The sequence below is a fragment of the Jaculus jaculus genome, chromosome 1 (genome assembly GCF_020740685.1).
Source record: "Jaculus jaculus isolate mJacJac1 chromosome 1, mJacJac1.mat.Y.cur, whole genome shotgun sequence".
Lineage (NCBI taxonomy): Eukaryota > Metazoa > Chordata > Mammalia > Rodentia > Dipodidae > Jaculus > Jaculus jaculus.
In genome coordinates this window covers 125,037,138-125,056,202 of record NC_059102.1, presented here as the reverse complement: position 1 = coordinate 125,056,202, position 19,065 = coordinate 125,037,138, and the positions used below count along the sequence as shown (strand labels likewise).

General features: G+C 48.2%; 1 protein-coding gene across 8 annotated transcripts in view; it reads left to right on the top strand.

Annotated features, from left to right (window-relative positions):
- Positions 1 to 19,065, top strand: part of Slc25a25 (solute carrier family 25 member 25) — a 41,027-nt gene that overhangs the window by 18,350 nt on the left and 3,612 nt on the right. For 2 of the 8 annotated variants that reach the window (XM_004671625.2, XM_045133797.1), the window contains exons 1-5: positions 13,045 to 13,306; positions 15,769 to 15,895; positions 15,979 to 16,066; positions 16,960 to 17,071; positions 18,130 to 18,288. In XM_004671625.2, coding sequence (XP_004671682.1) covers positions 13,148 to 13,306; positions 15,769 to 15,895; positions 15,979 to 16,066; positions 16,960 to 17,071; positions 18,130 to 18,288 — 645 coding nt within the window. In that variant the 5' untranslated portion in view covers positions 13,045 to 13,147. Of the gene's footprint in view, positions 1 to 4,208; positions 4,853 to 13,044; positions 13,307 to 15,768; positions 15,896 to 15,978; positions 16,067 to 16,652; positions 16,689 to 16,959; positions 17,072 to 18,129; positions 18,289 to 19,065 lie in introns of those variants that run through there. The other 6 variants (XM_004671623.2, XM_045133810.1, XM_004671621.2 and 3 more) reach the window with 6 other exon arrangements.

Below are 19,065 nucleotides of genomic sequence, written 5' to 3'. Positions count from 1 at the left end.
AGAATAAAAAAGAGAATACTGAATTACAGCTAATGTGATTTATACACAGCTGGCAGGCGGGGTGGTGGCCAGAATTTGAACCTTGTGTCTGGCTTCAAAGACCTTACATTTAGTTTTCATACAAAAGTACTTTGTGGTTATTTGTTCTGTCAGCCAGTAAAAAAGCAACTGAGGGCTGGAGAGATGGCTTAGCAGTTAAGCGCTTGCCTGTGAAGCCTAAGGACCCCGGTTCAAGGCTCGAATCCCCAGGACCCACGTTAGCCAGATGCACAAGGGGGCGCACACGTCTAGAGTTCGTTTGTAGTGGCTGGAGGCCCTGGTGTGCCCATTCTCTCTCTCTCTCTTTCTTTCTCTCTCTCTCTCTCTCTCTCTCTCTCTCTCTCTCTCTCTCTCTGTGTGTGTGTGTGTGTGTGTGTGTGTCCTTCTCTCTCTCTCTGTCACTCTCAAATAAATAAATAAAAAATTTTAAAAAGTTTTTAAAAAGGCAACTGATACAGGCAGGCTTTTTTTTTGTTTGCACGTGTGTGGTGTGTGCATGTCTCTGTGCTCTTGCACCACCCCGTGCACTTACCTGTGACTGTGGGTGCTCACGTGTGGTGGCTGGAGCTGAGTATCAGGTGTCCTGCTTCATTGTCTTCTGCTGGGTTTTATTGGAGCCAGAGTCTTGTTACTGGTTCCTGACCTTGCTGGCTTTTGCCTGGTCTCTTTGTTCCCCTTTGTGGGACCGAGTATGCACTTGGCCACACCAGCTGTTTACTTAGGATCTGGAGATTCGAACTCTGGCAGTGTCCTTAGGATCTGGAGATTCGAACTCTGGCAGTGTCAGGCCCTCTTAGGCTTTCATGCCTTCATAAGAAGCACACTTAGGGGCTAGGTAGGTAAGTGGCTTAGCAGTTACAGGCTCTTGCTGGCAAAGTCTGCTGTACTGTGTTCGATTCCTCGACACCCACATAAAGCCAGATGCAAAAAGTGACACAGTATGTGGCAGCAAGAGACCCCAGCACACTCATACACACACACAGTGCAAATAAATAAAATATTTAAACAAGGGCTGGAGGAATGGCTTAGCAGTGAAGGCATTTGCCTACAAAACCAAAGGACCCCGGTTCGGTTCCTCAGAACCCATGTTAGCCAGGTGCACAAGGTGGTACATGCATCTGGAGTTTATTTGCAGTGGCTGGAGGCCCTGGCATTCTTTCTCTCTCTCTCTTTCTCTCCCCCTCCATCAAATAAATAAATAAAAATAAATCTTAGGGCTGGAGAGATGGCTTAGCAGTTATGGTGCATGCCTATGAAGCGTAAGGACCCAGGCTCAATTCTCCAGATCCCACATAAGCCAGCTACACATGGTGGTGCATGTGTTTGGCGTTCATTTGCAGTGGCTAGAGGCCCTGACATTCTCATTCTCTCTCCCTCTCTCTCTCTTTTTCTCTGATAAATAAATACAAATAAATCTAAAAAATAATAAAATAAATCTTAAAAAAACATTTAAACCAAAAAATAGTATGCTAAGCCATCTCTCCATCTCCATATAGGATTTTTCTACAAGAATTAGGAAGTTCTATTCTGTCTGACTGGTTGGCTTTCTATCTTGAGTCTTCCTTTTAGATAATTATTTTGCTTATATGTTTGTGCATATAGCCAGGTTAGCCCCATGGTTCAGTTTCAACAGTAAAGGAGGACATTCAGTGAAAATCAGTCTCCCACCAGCCTACATTCTCTCAAGTCCCTAAATGCTCTCCTTGCCCCAAACCCTCCTTAATTTTAGTATATTTTCAGAGGTAATCTTCACATGTAAAGCCTTAGTAACAACTGTTGTTGTTTTTTATTTGACAAGTGATCTTCAGTTTATCTCATAATAGTACACATACTAAGAGCTGACTTATTGTGTGTGTGTGTGTGTGTGTGTTTTCAAGGTAGGGTCTCACTTTAGCCCAGGCTGACCTGGAATTTTCTATGTATAGTCTCAGGGTGGCCTCGAACTCAAGGCAGTCCTCCTACCTCTGCCTCCCAAGTGCTGGAATTAAAAGTATGCGCCACCACGCTTTCCTTTTTTTTTTTTTTAATATTTTTAAACTATTTATTTGCAAGCAGAGAGAGAAAGATATAGACATAATAGGTATGCTAGGGCCTTCAGCTACTGCAACGAACTCCAGACACACGTGTCACTTTGTGCTCTGGCTTTACATGGGTTCTGGGGAATTGAACCCTGGCATTGGGCTTTACAGGTGAGGACCTTAATTGTTGAGCCTTGCTGCCTTATTTTTAATACTTGCAAAGGGGTTCCATCATATGGATTATTGCAGTCAGATTTGCATTGCTGGTAACCAAGAGCAGGTTTATTTTGGCTTACAGGGTTGAGGGGAAAGCTCCACAATGACAGAGAAAACGATGGCATGAGCAGAGGGTGGACATCACCCCCTGGCCAACATCAGGTGGACAACAGGGACAGGAGCATTTGCCACACAGTGACAAGGGAAGACTGGCTATAACACCCATAAGCCCACCCCCAACAATACACCGCCTTCAGGAGGTGTTAATTCTAAAATCTCCATCAGCTTGGAACCTAGCATTCAGAACACCTAAGTTTATAGGGGACACCTGAATCCAACCACCACATGGATACAATATAATGCCTTCACTCATTCTTCTAAAACACTTGTTATAGAACCTTGTGGTATTTATAGCCAGGTGTGGTGTCTCTTGCCTATAATCCCAGCACTCAGAAGGCTAAGGCAAGAGGAATCCAAGTTCAAGGCCAGCTTGAGGTACATAGCAAGTTCAAGACACTATCCAAAGTAAAAAATAATTAAAGAGTTGGTTGGTGATGTGGTTTAGTTAGGTAGTCACTTGCTTAGCATGTCATGTGTAAGGCATTGGGTTCAATCCCCAGTACTGCTGCCCAAACAAGCATGTATAAGCAAAGTTACAAAAAAAAAATATATGAACCATCATCTTATATATATTGTACGCTAGGCATGGTAGCACATACTTTTAATCCCAACTCAGTAGGCAGAAGCAGGAGGATCATTGTGAGTTTGAAATCAGCCTGAGTTTACATAATGAATTCTAGGTCAGAGTGAGACCCTACCTCAAAAAAAGCAAAACAAGTTTACATGTGATATATATGTACATTTTCTGCAGAAATTCCTAAAAGTAGACGAGGGTTGGAGCTTTTGAAATGTTGGTACCTATAACTGAATTCTCTTCTGTGGATTATAGCCATGGGTGAGGTGCACTCTTCTCTGAGAGCTTCTGACTATTTTCTGTGCCTGTGTCTTTTATTTATTTATTTTGGCTTTTATTTGTTTATTTATTTTTTTTAGGTAGGGTCTGGCTATAGTGCAAGCTGACCTGGAATTCTCTATGTAGTCTCATGGTGGCCTACCTCTGCCTCTTGAGTGCTGGGATTAAAGGCCTACCCCACCACACCCAACTTGTCTTTTAAATAATTTTTTATTTTATTTTTACTTATTTATTAGAGAGGGAGAAGAAGGGAGGGAGGGAGAGACAGAGAATGGACATGTTAGGGCCTGTAGCCAGTACAAAGGAACTCCAGACACATGCGCCACCTTATGCATCTGGCTTACGTGGGTTTTGGGGAGTTGAACCTGGGTCATTAGACTTCATAGGGAAGTGCCTTAATTGATAAGCTATTTCTCTAGCCCTCCAACTTGTCTTTTAAAATGAACACTTGGTACCACCTTTGTGAAGGATAGTAGTAATACGTTACTGTATTTGTCTGCTAGTAAACTAAAACAAGAAAAAAAAGCAACTAAAGAGTAACTCTTTTTAGCTCTGCTCATTTGCCCAAGTGACTAGTGGTGGCAGGATCTGTGAGATGGTCCTTGTTCCCAAGCAGCCGTGGCATATTTCTGCCAAGTGGGTTAGAAAAATTTGAATAATAGAACAAGGGAGTGATGCTAGATGTCTTGAGAAGCATTTCTGGGGACTGGGTCATATTAAGCTTGGTGAGTGCCATCCAGGAAGCCACCCTGAGAGGAGTAGGAAGTTAGAGCCCGCATGCTAGTTAGATTCCTGAATCTATCTGGAGTCTGCACCTCCCTGCGGACTTGGACTTGCGGAGCTGCAGGCAGGCGGGCAGGAAATCCTCTGCCTGTGATTGGAGGGCTGGTGCTGGTCGGGATAATGAACTTGGTAGTGTCGGCGGAGGTGATTGGCCAGGCCCTGCTGCAGTGAGAATGCAGGCTGGATGCTCTGTCCTCAGCTGGGGTTGATGAGCGAGGACAGCTGAATGACTGAGAGCTGGAAGTTGTTTCAGCCTCCACGAGAGGTCTGTTTGGACATCACTTTTGCCTTATTAAGAAAAAAAAAAAAGCGCAACCTTTGATTGCGGGCCACCTGCAGAAGTGAGTTTTCACTGAAGAAGCCCAGCTGTTCTTCCTAGCTGCCTGCTCGGGAGGAGCCTAAGTGAGCTGCTTCTCAGGCTAGGCACGACAACGGTGCTAGCAGATTTGCTAAAGCAGGAAACAGCCCCTGCATGCAGAGCTTCCAGCCCGAGAGCTCCCCAGGCTAGTCCTCCAGCCGGCTGGGTAGTCAGAGACCCTTGGTATTGTGGTCACATCCCTCAAAAGTGAATAGTCACCCGAAGTGGCATTGGGAGGAAGCCACGATGCTGCAGCTGTTGTGGCATTTTCTGTCCAGCTTCTTCCCTGGAGCTGAGTGCCAAGGCTCCAGAGAGGGCATCGATCATGAAGTCAGAGGGACCCAAGCTCCTGCTCGGGGAGACCAGATGTCCAGCTTTTTGGGGAAACAGGATGGAAGGGCTGAGGCCACGGAAAGGAGACCCACCATTTTGCTGGTGGTCGGACCTGCAGAGCAGTTTCCTAAGGTAACACCCTCTGTCAAGAGGACGTTCTAGTTTGGGGCTGGTCCTGAAGAAAAAAAAATTGGTTGGGGAGGAGGGGAGGCGTCCAAGACATCAGTGTGGTATTAGGGGTCAGAGAAGTGTTAGTGAAGAAGGTCTCACTTTCTTAGCCATTATGACCACCCAGCATGGCTATTGAGGGGAAGGTCGTAGTAGATTTGCCTGAGGGTTTATCTGCTTCACTAGAAAAAGTCGTTTGAAAGTAAGGGACACACTAATGTCTTGTTTGCACCGAACAATGCTGAAGGGACTAGTTGAAAAGGACAAAAGAAAGTGCCTGAAGAGGGGGCAGATTTTGTCAGCATATTGAAGGTCACACTCCCCTTGTCTCAGTGAGCCGTGCTTGGCCCTCAGGCCACAAGTACAGGGTCGAGGTTGGGTCCCAGGAGTGCCTACAGCATGGAGGTACAGAAGCTGCCATCCCTCTTGGAATGACCACAGCCATCCAGGGTCAGCTGAGTGCTAGAAACTTCTGTTCTTTCTGAGCGCTGAGCATTGAGTTGTTGCACCCAGTCCTCACAAGAGCCAAGGTGAGTGTCAGCACCCCCAAGCTAAGGGTGGGAAAAGTCAGTGATGTACAGAAAGGCTAAGTAAGTAGTTTGTGTGCCCAGAGTTACACAGGTGAGAGAGGTGAGCTGAGATTCAACCTTGTCTTTCTAGAACTCTGCTCTCCGCTACCTTACTGTGGCTTAAAACAACCAAGGGACTAATGGAACTCCCAGGACTAGAACAATGATGGGAGGTTGGTGACTGGTTGGGCTCTTTCCTGTCTGCTGTGCTCCCGAACTGTGGTTTTTTGGAGCCTTTTCTCTGGCACATTTGAGGTGCCCCCAGAACATTTGCCAAGTTGAATCAGTGGGTATAAGAAGTAAGCGCTTCTTTACCTTTGCCAGCAGAGAGAGAGACTCGACTGTGGCACCCTTTTGCAGTACCGCATTGATGTTCGGAGGAATGCTTGGATGTGATGAGCTCTCTGGTGGTCGGGGACTCACCCAGTCTGTTGTGCTCGCTGTGCAGGAGGTGTCACTCTCTACCTCCTCCTAGACAAGATCAGAAATGGCGGCAGTGCTAGTTTTTGAGGAACTTTCACCCATAGTCCTGCTTTTCAGTCTTACGGCCTGGATTAGCTGACTGCCTTTTCAAATCACCTCTTTTCTGACTTTAATAATTAAGTGCTCCATTTCCCGGATACCCCTTGCCAGCTCCCTGCTCCCAGGGGTTGCCCTGAGTAGGACTTTGTGTTCTGAATAGCCTAGTTCCTGGCCTGCAGAATCCAAGAGACCCACACCCTTAATGGCTCTGTTCAAAGAAGGAAATGGATCAACCAGCTGCATGTGGAGCCCCATGATGTAGGTGGAGCAGCTGTGTGGTTTGAAGCAAGAGAAAAAGCACACCTGGGCAATGCAGGCTTTCTGAAAGCAGTCACCTAAGAACTGGATAGTCCCAGTGCAGGGAGGGTGTGAGAGCCGAGGGCCCGGCCTCTCCTAGGGTGGAGCCTCGGGAAGCCTAGGCTTTGGTTCTGAGGCTCCTCGGTGCCCAGCAGCTCTACTTTGTTTCCTTCTCTTCTCCCCCAGAGTAAATTTGTCTCTGAGGCAGGTTCCTTCAAGCTGATTCTAGGAACTGTTCCCATCTCCCCTTTATCTTTGCTTTACAGTCAGTCTGCGGTTGGCAAAGAAAGCCATTTGTCTGGGGTGGGCGGTTCCCTCGCAGCACTGGAGCTTTCAAATCCTGAGGGGCTGGCTTCTTAGCAGCTCAGAATTTTGCTCATTATGTGTGTAATTGCCAAGTATAGGCAGGTTTCATTGGAAATCTGCTATACTGGGCTGCCATGGTAACCCTATCATAAAATGACAGAGCAGCCAATGAGATTGGAGAACCTTGAGGGTGGGTGGGACTTGCTAAGCTCCTTCACTTAGTATTTCTGGCTTGTCTGAGTCATTGCAGGGGGTGGTGCTTTCTGACCCAGTGCTACACTCCCCAAGGCTCTGTACCTGCCCCGCTCTTACTCACTTCATTCCAGCCCTTTCCGGATGTACCTGCTGGGGGGCGCAGGCATGAGAGAGTGGCAGGCCCAGAAAACGGATAGTGGCACGTCAGATCTAGAGTGGAAAGATGCTCATGGGAGGGACGGCTCCTGTACCTACTGAATGAAAACTGATGCCACTAGAGTCTGGAGGGTCTCATGGTGTGTCATTGTTTCCACGTACTAGTCATGGGAATGGACATGGGAGGAGAGGAAACCTAGACCTGGGTCACAAAACAAGAATAAGAGCAGAGGAGAATTGTGTGCAATGCAGCATGCTGTGGCCAGGGCTTGGAGAGCCGTGATCTGGGGGAAATCTCAGAAATGGAACCTGAGCCCCCTGTTCCTGCTTCCTTGATGTGTGGCACTGACATGCGTTCACCAGCGGGGACATAGAGATGATTGGTTTTTGTGTTCAGCTAAGGCTGATCTTGCTCGAGTTACACCTTTCCCACCTACCAGTATGAGCTGTTGCTTACTGGAGGTCTTAGGATCAGGCTTCTAGCTCTTTGGGAACTGGACTCTAAAATCTCCTTCCCCAGTATTGGCTTAAGGCACTGTTGTAAGTGGATTTTGTAACAAGAACCTCGCCCTGGCTCAGAGCCTAAGCCCTCTCACTCACAGGCTTGGGAACTTGGGCAAACCAGGTTGTCCCTCCAGGCCTCTTTGAACTAGAGATCACTGCTGAAATGACCCCAAGCTGTCTGTTGCCTTGACTACCAGGCTCATTCTGAAAGCATCCATTTCTTCTTGTTGTTTGTTTTTGTTGTTTGTTTGTTTGTTGAGGTAGGGTTTCACTCTAGCCCCGGCTGACCTGGAACTCACTCTCTATTCTCAGGGTGCCCTCAAACTCACTACCTCTGCCTCCTGAGAGCTAGGATAAAAGACATGCACCACCACACCAGCTTCTTTTTTTTTTTTTAATATTTTTTATCTTTTTATTTATTTGAGAGAAAAAAAATGAGCACACCAGGGCCTCCAGCCACTGCAAGCAAATTCCAGACACGTATACCACCTTGTGCATCTGGCTTATGTGGATACCGGGGAGTCAAACCTGGGTCCTTAGGCTTTGCAGACAAGCACCTTAACGATTATATCATCTCTCCATCCCAAAGAACTCATTTATGTGTGAAGATATACTTCTGAATTACATGTGAATCTCAATAAGATGGATTGTTTAAGTAAACAAACAGCAATTTAGGTTTACTCAATGAAGATCTTTTATTTACTTATTTTTTAAGTGACAACTTCCATAATTGTAAATAATATCCCATGGTAATTCCCTCCCCCCACTTTTCCCTTTTAAACTCCATTCTCCATCATATCCCCTCCCCCTCTCAGTCTGTCTCTTTTATTTTGATGTCATTATCATTTCCTCCTATTATGATGGTCTTGTGTAGGTAGTGTCAGGCACTGCAAGGTCATGGATATCCAGGCCATTTGGTGTCTGGAGGAGCACGTTGTAAGGAGTCCTATCCTTCATTTGCTCTTACTTTCTCTCCACCACCTCTTCCACAATGGACCCTGAGCCTTGGAAGGTGTGATAGAGATATTTCAGTGCTGAGCACTCCTGTCATGTCGGAAGACTTGTTTTTGTTAGGGGCATAGGGTCTCCCTATATAGTCCAGGCTGGCCTCAAACTCGGGATCCTCCTGCCTCAGCTTTCTGGTTATAGAGACCAGTTTCACCATTCCTGGTCTTCATTGAAGACAACTTGAGACTAAACCATGTGGAAAAATAAAAATAGCCCAGCATGGTGGTGCACACGTTTAATCCCAGCACTTGGAAGGCAGAGGTAGGAGGATCACCATGAGTTTGAGGCTACATTGAGACTACATAGTGAATTCCGGGTCAGCCTGGACTAGAGTGAAACCTTACCTGGAGGGGGAAAAAAAAAAAAGTAAGAAAGCTTCCTAATAAAACTAATGGAGCTGGGTGTGGTATGAACAACTTTAATCCCAATATTCAGGAGGCAGAGGTAGGAGGACTACTTGAGTTCAAGGCCCGCCTGGGACTGAGTTCAAGACCAGCCTGGGCTAGAGTGAGGCCCTACCTTGAGAAAAACAAAAAGAATGAACAACCAGGTGTGGTAGCTTACTCCTTTAGTCCCAGTACTCAGGAGGCTGAGGTAGGAGGATTTCCGTAAGGTCAAGGCCAGCCTGGGGCTACAGAGTGAGATTGCCTCCAACAAAACATGCCTGTAATTTCAACACTTGGAAAGCTAAGACAGGAGAGGATCCTGACTTCAAAGCCAGCCTGGCCTTACATAGAGAAACCCTGTCTCAAAAACAAAAACAGGTCTGGAGAGTTGTCTTAGCAGTTAAGGTACTTACTGGAAAAGCCAAAGGACCCAGGTTCAATTACCCAGTACCCATGTAAAGCCAGATGTACAAGGTGGTACATGCATTTGGAGTTCGTTTGCAGTGGCTAGAGGCCCTGGCATACCTGTTTGTTCTCTCTCTCTCTCTCACTCACTTACTAATAAATAAGTAAATAATAATAATAACTAAAGCTGGACATGGTGGCATATGCCTTTAATCCCAGCACTTGGGTGACAGAGATAGGAGGATCACCATGAGTTCAAGGCCACCCTGAGACTACATAGTAAATGCTAGGTCAGCCTGAGCTAGAGTGAGACCCTACCTCGGAAAAAAAAAAAACAAAAAACAAAAACTATTGTTGGGTCTGGGGGTGTGACTCAGTGGTAGAGCACTTGCTTAACATTCAAGGCTCTGGGCTTAATTCCCCACTACTAAAACACACACACACACACACACACAAGACAGCTAACGTTGGGATAGAGTAGAACTGATGTCATCATCACTGTAAGACAACATGTTGACAGGCACATGAAGAACATTTCAGAGAACTTCCCCCCCCCCCACACCTCCCAAAACTGTTGCTCTTTGTTCTAACCACGGAAGTTTATTCTTTTATTTATTTTGAGAAAGAGCGAGAATTGATGGGCCAGGGCCTCCAGCCACTGAAATTGCTTTTGGTTTTTCGAGGTAGGTTCTCATTCTAGCCCAGGCTGACTTGGAATTCACTCTGTAGTCTCACAGGCAGACAGGCCTCTGAACTCACAGCAATACCCCTAACTTTGCTTCCCGAGTGCTGAGACTAAAGGTGTGTGCCTCCATGGCCAGCTGTCTGTTTTTTGAGAAAGGATCTCACACAGTAGCCCAGCCTGGCCTGGAACTTACAGTAGCCCTCCTGCCTTAGCCTCCTGAGTGCCAGGACAGTTGTGAGCCATTATGCCCAGTTCAATAATACTTTAATAAATTCCCCTTACAATATATGATATATATTTATATAGTGATAGTAATAATATAATATATAAATTAATATATTTTGCAGGGCTGGGGATTAAATCCAGGGCCTCATGCATGCTAAATGAGCATTCACCACTAAGAGATATAGAATATCCATAACCCTAGAACATAAGTCTCTCTCTCTCTCTTTTTTTTTTTTTTTTTTTGAGGTAGATTCTCACCCCAGCTGACCTGGGAATCACTATGTAGTCTCAAGGTGGCCTCATACAGTGATCCTCCTACTTCTGCTTCCCTAGTGTTGGAATTAAAGGTGTGTGCCACCATGTCTAGCTCTCACTTTTTTTGTTTTGGTTTTTCGAGATAGGGTCTCATTCTAGCCCTTGAATTAACTATACAGTCTCAGAGTGGCCTTTGAACTCAGGGCAGTCCTCCTACCTCTGCCTCCTAAGTGCTGGGTTTAAAGGTATGTACTACCACACTCAGTTAAATTTCACTTTTTAAAAATTATTTTCAAATATCTTCTTAAATTTATGTAACAAAGGAAAACCAGCATTTAAAAATGCAACCGGGCATGATGGCACACGCATTTAATCCCAGCACTCCTCAAACATCATCTTGTTCCTTTGGACTGGACTAGATGCCCAGGGAAGAGGTCTTTGTACAGCGTGGTTGTGGGTCTGTTTCTTGGAGTCTTAGAAGCCAGCTTCTGATGCAGCTCCTCCTATGATTCAGGCAAGAGGTGAGTGCCAGGATGCACAGCACTGTGAAGCCATGGCCTGCCTTTAGGACCCCCACAGTGAGGTTCTGGTGTGTGTTAAAATAGCTCCAGAGCAGTACACTCTGGGTTAGATCGCTAAGAGACAGCTGAAGATAACCCAAGCTCCTCATCAGATCTGCCCCAGTGCATAAGGCTTGCTTTTACACACATCAAGTCTCTTGAGAGAGCCAAAATGCCCTCTCATTTGTAAGACTGTTCCTCTTGTACACAAGCCTTACCATCTTATTCTAGAATCCTCTTCACACGATCTTGGCAAAACATTTCGTAGTGAGTAGGGAAGTCCTTTTGATCCCCAATGGCAGCTGTACATTTTTTTTAACAACTGTACATTTTTATCCATTCCAGGAGTGAGAAGTCTTCATCCATATTAGGAAGCGGTATACTGTAGAAGGAAGGAGGGTGGGCCTGATCCCATTCTCATCTTGATGACGCGCTCTCTTCCTCCGCAGCATGAGTCTGTAGGGAAGGAATGGGTAGAGAATGCAGGCTGGTAGGGAGTACAATCTTCCTGATTAATAGTCATGTCTTTCTAGGGTCTGAGATGGGTTCTCCTCTCCTGAAAGCCCCCTTCTAGAGCCAAGACATTTCTGAGACATGGAATTCACTATGTAGTCTCAGGCTGGCCTCGAACTCACAGACATCTCCTGAGTGCTGGGATTAAAGATGTGCACCACTATACCTGGCTTGTTTGCTTATATTCAAGACAGATTTTACATTAGTACCATGCTGGTCTTGAACTACGAGCAGTTCTCTTGCTTCAGCCTCTTGTAGGCAAGGATTACAAGTCAGCCACCATGCCCAGCAAATTTCTAATTAGTTTTATGTTTCTGTGAGAAAATGTCTGAGCAAACAAATTAGGAAGGATTTATGTTTGGTTTGTGATTTCAGAGGTCTCAGTCCATCTTGGCAGCTAGGAAACAGGGAGAGAAGACTTGTGCCCCTGCCTTTTTCCTCCCTCTTTGATTTGATCTGAGGCCCCATCCTGCAAGGTGATGCCACCCGTGTTTGGGATACCTTTTCTCACCATAGCGAATCCTCTCCAGAAGCCTACTCATAGACATATCCTAGGGTGTGCTTGGTTAATCCCCCTGGTGTGTCTCCATCTAACCAAGTTGACAGTCAAGAGTGACCATCCCAAACCTAGAACTTTTAGTGTGCTATGAAAGTGTTCTATCAGAGAGTGACATCCCCAGCCCCCTCTCTTACCCTGTGTTTAAGACAGGGTACATGTAGCCCAGGCTGTCCTTGAACTCAAGATCCTCCCGCCTCAGCCTCCAGAATGCTGGCATCATAAGTGAGCCACTACACCCAGCTCATTTGATTTTAATTAATTTAAAGAGATTCTGGATGGAGCATCAAAGTTCTCTGCCAGAGAGCCGTGAACAAGCCAAATTTTTAGTGTTCTGAATGGTCCTGGACTTTGAAGATGTGGGTCTAGCGGGAGCCCTTTGCTGCCCTCTGGAGAGTTGCTCAGCGAAGCCTTTAAGAGTACAGGGTCCTTGTCTGCTCCTGTTGCTTTGCGAATCCTCCCAGAGGAAGCCTTTGCCAGGGAGGGCCAGTGCTCAGGTTGCTGATGGTCCTGGAAGCAGTTTCCAGGTACTCCATGCTTGTGGCTATGGTGTCTTCCAGACAACTGGGCATGTGGCTCTTAGACTGTCCCCTAACAGCTGACCCAGACCTGTTTAACATGCATTGATTCAGTCTCTGTATCCGCTAAACTTTCGGTAGGAAATGATTTACTAAAGGAAGAAAACTGCTGTATAGTGTGACGCATTTGGGGACCTTGTATGAAACAGAATGCAAGCCATTTGTTTATTTGGAGGGGTTGGCAGCCAGGGAGTGAAGGTTTGTTTGGGCATGGGACTGCAATCCAGGGCAAAGCCCTGTGGCTTCAGCTCCAGCAAGAGTTAACTGCAGGGAGAGGTGACGTCAGTCCTGATCTTTGCACCTCTGTGCTTGAGCAACCTGATACTGCCAGCAGCTGGGGCCTGTACTCATTGGCTGCAGGCCGCACTTACAGTGGGCGGGATTTTTTTCAATTAAGTAAAAGGGCAGGGCTTCCAGAGCCAATGACAGCCGGGGCCTGGCATATCCTGTGTGAGCTTCCCTGGGACCTGTGGCATTTCCCATTCTTGGCCCTGCCAGCACCTGCTCCCAGTGGTAGCTGAGCACCCAGTCCCGCCAGCATGCTGTGCCTGTGTCTGTATGTGCCAGTCATCGGAGAGGCCCAGACTGAGTTCCAGTACTTTGAGTCAAAGGGGCTTCCTGCTGAGCTGAAGTCCATCTTCAAACTCAGCGTCTTTATCCCCTCGCAGGAGTTCTTCACCTACCGCCAGTGGAAGCAGGTGCGTGCGCTGAGCAGGCTGGAGAGGGGCAGCAGGCCGGGACTGGTTTTGAGTGAATGGATGAGTGGCAGGCAGGCACGACTTCCCACTGAAATGGGAAGGACGTCTGAAATGTAGGTGCTCGCCCAGCCCACATGTGGCTGTAGCCAGCAGGCCTGTGTCACCAGCATGGCATGACTGGTTTTCATGTGACTTCCATGGAGGGTTGGAATCCCAGGAAGGCGCTCATGGGACATGTTAGCTGAGGCAGAACCTCGTGAGATGTCCAGAGCCAGGAAAGACCTGGGGTTGTCTGAGTGCCGTGAGCTGCTTCTGAATGGGGGTGATGGGCGAGAGACCAGGAGCCCAAAGGAGGGGAGAGACTGGGGATGCTCATCTTTGGAGGCCCGGGATGAGGAAAGGTCGCTCCAGAGGGTAGCTGAGGGCTGGAGGTGGCTGTCCTGGACCCTGGGAAGAAAGAAGTACCAGAGGGCAGCGTTCCCTCCTTCTAGACCTTAAGGTGTCCCAAGGAACAGGGTGGCAGCAGGGATCCTGACCTGTCAGTGATGGGAAGCTGAACGTTGGGGCTCACTTACTGTCTGCCCTTCCCTGTTCATCAGATGTCCCGCTGTTCCCCCAGTGCTGGCAATAGTGACATGCTCTTGGGGTGGTTTGCAGATCGCAGGAAGGAGATAGAAGCAGGCCTGTTCCTCGTTCTCTTCCCCTCCCCTATCGTGCTATGTCGTCCCGGCTGTCCTCTAATTCATTCCAGCCTCAGCCTCCCTAGGGCTGAGGTTACAGGCATACACCACCATGCCCAGCTATAAAGTTCTTCGAGAATTTTTTTTTTAAGTTTGCTTCAGTTAAAACAGTCATGGGGGAGGGGATATGATAGAGATTGTAGTTTCAAAGGAGAAAGTGGAAGGAGGGGGGCTATTTTTTATAATCATGGAAGTTGTTAATAAAAATTTGAAAAGAAAAAAAAAGCAGTCGTGGATGATCTGTGTCACAGGGCACCACCCCAGGACAGTGCACGCATCACTTCTGGTGGCAGGCAGCTCCATGCTTATTTTTACTGCCTCCCTAAGTGACATATAGACTTTATTTCCCCTCCTACTTAAAATCTGGGGTGGTTGCCCTTAGCTACGAGCACATTTGTCGGCAGGAAGTTAACATAATCCCAGCTAGCAAATAGAACATGTTCCCCATCTATTCCACATGCCAGCCTTGCCCTGCACAGTAATCAGTCCTAAGGATCTGGCCAGGCCTCAGTCTGGAGGAGTGGCTAGAGTGTTATCTAAGAGGGAGATCACAGTAGCCACCTTTGAGAGCACAGGCTAGCCAGTGGCCCATCAATTTTTACACCCCAGATAGTGAGTGACCAGTGAGTGATTTCTCAGTGAGAGAGAATCCAGGAACACAGGGAGTATCGCCATTCTCCTATGGAGACTCTTAGTTCTAGTCCAGAGAGTTGAGGTGACTCACTTTTGTCTCCCATGTCCTTGAGAGGAACTTTTAGGGTAGCGGCAGGGCCTGAGAGAGGGTCAGGATGCAGGTGGGTCCTGCCCTCCACTGCTTTGGCTGTGTGACCTCATGTGAACAGTGAGTGTCTCTGAACTTCTGTTCCTTGCTCTGTAACGTGGGGGAAGCAGAGCATACCTCCTAGAGCTGTTTGAGAGGATCCAGTAGAACATTCTGCATGACCTGTGCCCCATGCTTGGTGCCAAAGCTCTGGTTGCTTAGCAGCTGAGCAAAGCTCCCCTCAGAAGGACAGGTGTAACCAAGTAACAGGGTCTCCTGAAGCCTTCTTGGGGTATCAAAAAGTAGAGCTTCCCTGCTGTTCAGTGCCTGACAGATGCCTGACTATAGTGGGAAAATCAAGTCACTAGTGGGGGGGGGGAAGAAATCCATAAAATGACCCCTGAAACCAGGACTGGCAGTACCATCAAGCACAGACCCAAGAATAGTCGCCCTTGGCCCTACCACTCAAAGCCTTCAGAGTGTTCCCTGGCAGGATTTCTGCCAAATAGGCATTGCTATGTACCTTCCCCCTGGTCATCAGATGGTTCTTGGGCCAGTGCTGCCTCACCATAGGGGATGGAGGGAATTTGGGGACTGCAGCTGACCCTGACTAAGCAGCAAGCTGGTCTTAGGGATGTTTAGGAGAAACAAGGACCAAGTGGCCCAACTGGCCTCTGTCTAAAGCCCCCCTACACCCCAGGTACTTTTGTCTTAGCCTGTCAGGGAAGCAGGAGAGGCCCCTGCCTGGCTTCTAGCAAGTTGTGCCTTCAGCATGTAGGTAGGTCGACATGGTGGGGATCATGTGGGTCACTATATCCCTGGTGATAGAATAGAGACATTTTGGGTCACTGGGGAAATTTTTGTTCACAGATTAACACATTTGCTTCCTGGGAAAGGGTGTCCCACCAGTGACAAGAATGGACTGGTGAGCAAACTCATAAATTCTTGCTTTTGTTTTCTAGAAAATTGTGCAAGCTGGTGACAAGGACCTTGATGGGCAACTGGACTTTGAAGAGTTTGTCCATTATCTCCAAGACCATGAGAAAAAACTGAGGCTGGTGTTCAAGAGTCTGGACAAAAAGAATGATGGTGAGTTTGGCTTGTAGCTCCTCGGATGGCTGGGCCTGGGCTTTCTACACACTCGGGCCCTGCTGACAGTCCTTTTGTCTCAGGACGCATTGATGCGCAGGAGATTATGCAGTCCCTGCGGGACCTGGGGGTCAAGATCTCCGAACAGCAGGCGGAGAAGATTCTCAAGAGGTGAGTGCTCCTCGTGTTTTTTATTAAAGGCTCTTGGACTAACCTGTGGTGTTGTTCACTGTGTTGACCTGTTTCTCTGAATTTGACCTTTGTGGGGTGTGTAAGGACAGGTAAATAGCCCCATATCAGTGCCAGCCTCTCCCCAGGTTTGTAGCCCTGTTTCCACTTGAAGAGTCACAAATCTGGAATTATGCCCATTTGCCAGTGACCTATGAAAAAGCAAGACTAGATTTCTCCCCCCCCCCCCCCACTAGTGACTTGATCTTCCCACTATAGTCAGATATGCTGTCTGGAAAAACAGCTTGCTTGTGTGAGGGGACTGCTGGGAAGCACTACATAGTTTAGGTGTTTTCCTCTCCTGGCTGAGCCTTTCCAAACGCCTGAGGCCCACAACCTGGCTGGCCACAGGGACATGAGCCCCTGGTGCCCTCTTGTAGGCCCGCAATGTGGGTGGGCTCATCCACGCTGTTCTGCACCCCCCCCCCCGCGTCCTTGGGTGTGTGCTTGCTTTACTAACCTCCGCGCTGAGCACTTATTCGTGTTGTTTCTCCTCTCTCCTCTGCATCCTCCTTTGTCTGTCTGTCAGAATACGAACGGGCCATTTCTGGGGCCCTGTCACCTAGTAAGTATCCGTGTTGCCCCAGTGACCCCCTCCCTCCCTGACTCCTGTGTCTAGTCAGAATGGGATTCTTGTGGGCCAAGCCTATCCCTGCTTAGTGGAATGTGGAGCCATTTTTTGCCCTTTCTCCTGGGCACACTGGTGCCTTTTGTAGTTTCCTCAATAACCATAGCTCCTGCTTTTGGCTTGGCTCATCTGTCCGTCCAGGAGGTGGGACATACAGCTAGGGAATGGACTGTGGTGATATGAGGGTGACCGTGCCTCTGTCTTGCAGCATGGATAAAAATGGCACAATGACCATTGACTGGAACGAATGGAGGGACTATCACCTCCTCCATCCTGTGGAGAACATCCCCGAGATCATCCTGTATTGGAAGCACTCCACGGTGAGTGAAGTCTGTTCGTGCCTGGCATCATATCGTTTCACCCCCATCCCGGGCTGAGGTGGGAGCCCAGCTGTGCAGTACACTCCTTCGCCAGCCCAGCAGAGCCAGCCTTGTGCCCCCCCCATCTCCCACATACTGACCAACCTCACTGTTCTCCAGTGCCCTTCTGTCCCCACATGCCACCCTTCACAGCTTATTTCAGATGTCCCTTTCCCTGATGTTTCTGCTTCTCCAAAAGCATAGGCCTTCCCTCGTGGAGTGAGGGAAGATGCATGCTCTGGAGAACACACTTAGAGCCATCAGATGCCATCCCACTTCCCTTTCTGGCAGTGTCACTCCTCTCTGTGAAAAAGTGCCATGTCCCACGTCAGGCATGGGGCTCACACCTATGTATAATTCCAGCACTCAGAAGGCTGAGGCAGAAAGATCTCCATGAATTCAAGGGCAACCTACAGAAGGATACTATCTCAAAAAATCAGAAAGCCCACATGCTGCCCTTTCCACTGTCAGTGCAATCCACATTCAGGGATGCCAATATCCATCTGCTCTGCTCTTGACGTCCCTTCCCAGGACCCTTCATGCAGGTCCTGCTGAGCCGCTCCACCCACAGAGCCAGGCCAGGGTTCAAAGCAGCTGGCCTGTCTCTGGCCTGCAGCCCTGGGTCAGAGTGGAATCAGCTCGTACCAGCTCCAGAAAGAGTGTATTACGCAGGCAGTACAGGGCTCTGCTTGCTGAGGCCTTGCATAACGTTCTGCCAGCACAGTTCAGTTCCGCATCAGGTTGCAGGATCTGTGCTCCTTCTCTGATCCTCACAGGGCTGCTGCAAGGCTGAAGCAGCTGCCTTTGAGAGGGTCATCCACAGTTCCTTAACTGTTCTCTACCCAAGGCTCCTCAAGGCCACAAGCAAGGCCAAGAGCTTTGCTGTGTGTCCTATCCAGAGTCCCCGGTGTACTTGATATTTATGTGGTTGGTCCCTTGATGTGGCCGTTGCCAGCCTGCCAGCAGCTTGGCCAATAGATCCTGAACAAGGTTGGCTATGTCTCTGTTCTTCCTTACAGATCTTCGATGTAGGTGAGAATCTGACCGTTCCAGATGAGTTCACAGTGGAAGAGAGGCAGACTGGGATGTGGTGGAGACACCTGGTGGCAGGAGGCGGGGCCGGAGCCGTTTCAAGAACCTGCACTGCCCCCCTTGACAGACTGAAGGTGCTCATGCAGGTGAGCAGGAAAATGGCCTGGCTGTCACTCAGCTTGTTGGTTGGTTGGCCTCCCCTTCTTCTGTAAGTAGCTGCTGAGGCCCTGCTTTGAAAGCCCAGACTTTCCCAGCCATTTAATGAATACTGTTGGAATTGCTGCTCTGCCTGGGTACCAGGAGATCCATTCCTAGGTGACCTTTTGACTGAGCTGATCTAATTTTATCTGAGACACTTAAGCCAGCCATCTCTTTACGTCAATCAGCTTATGTGCACTGAATAAGCCAGTGATACTTGAAGTGTAGCAGGAAGCGTTTCCTTAGGCACATTTCAGGGATGCGCTAGGGTACCCCATAGGGGTCAGGGCAAGCAGATCCTTACCTGACCTAGATGCCTTCAGAAAGCAGTGTTTTACCTTGGCTGGGCATGCAGCTCCACGTCTACAGGGCAGAGATAAGCTCGTCTGATGTCAGGGGCAGCATTGTGAAATGACCCACATGTAGACACTCTGGTGGACTTTGATGTCTGTCTGATCAGTGACAGTCACCCCTTGTCCTTTGCTGCTGTCTAGCACTTTTGATGCCAAGAGCCCTGCTCAGAAGTGGCAGCATCCTTTCCTCTCCCCTGTGTCCTCCTGCACCCCACGCCTGGGGTAAAAGAATAGATAGAATCTTCCCATATCTTCTGGAAAGGGAGGCTGAAGCAGGGAATTGAGCATTCTGTGCAGCTGTCCAATAGTGTAAGAGCCTGCCTCAGAAACAAAAGCCATGCCTGCTTGATTCTCAAGATGCTGACTTATGCC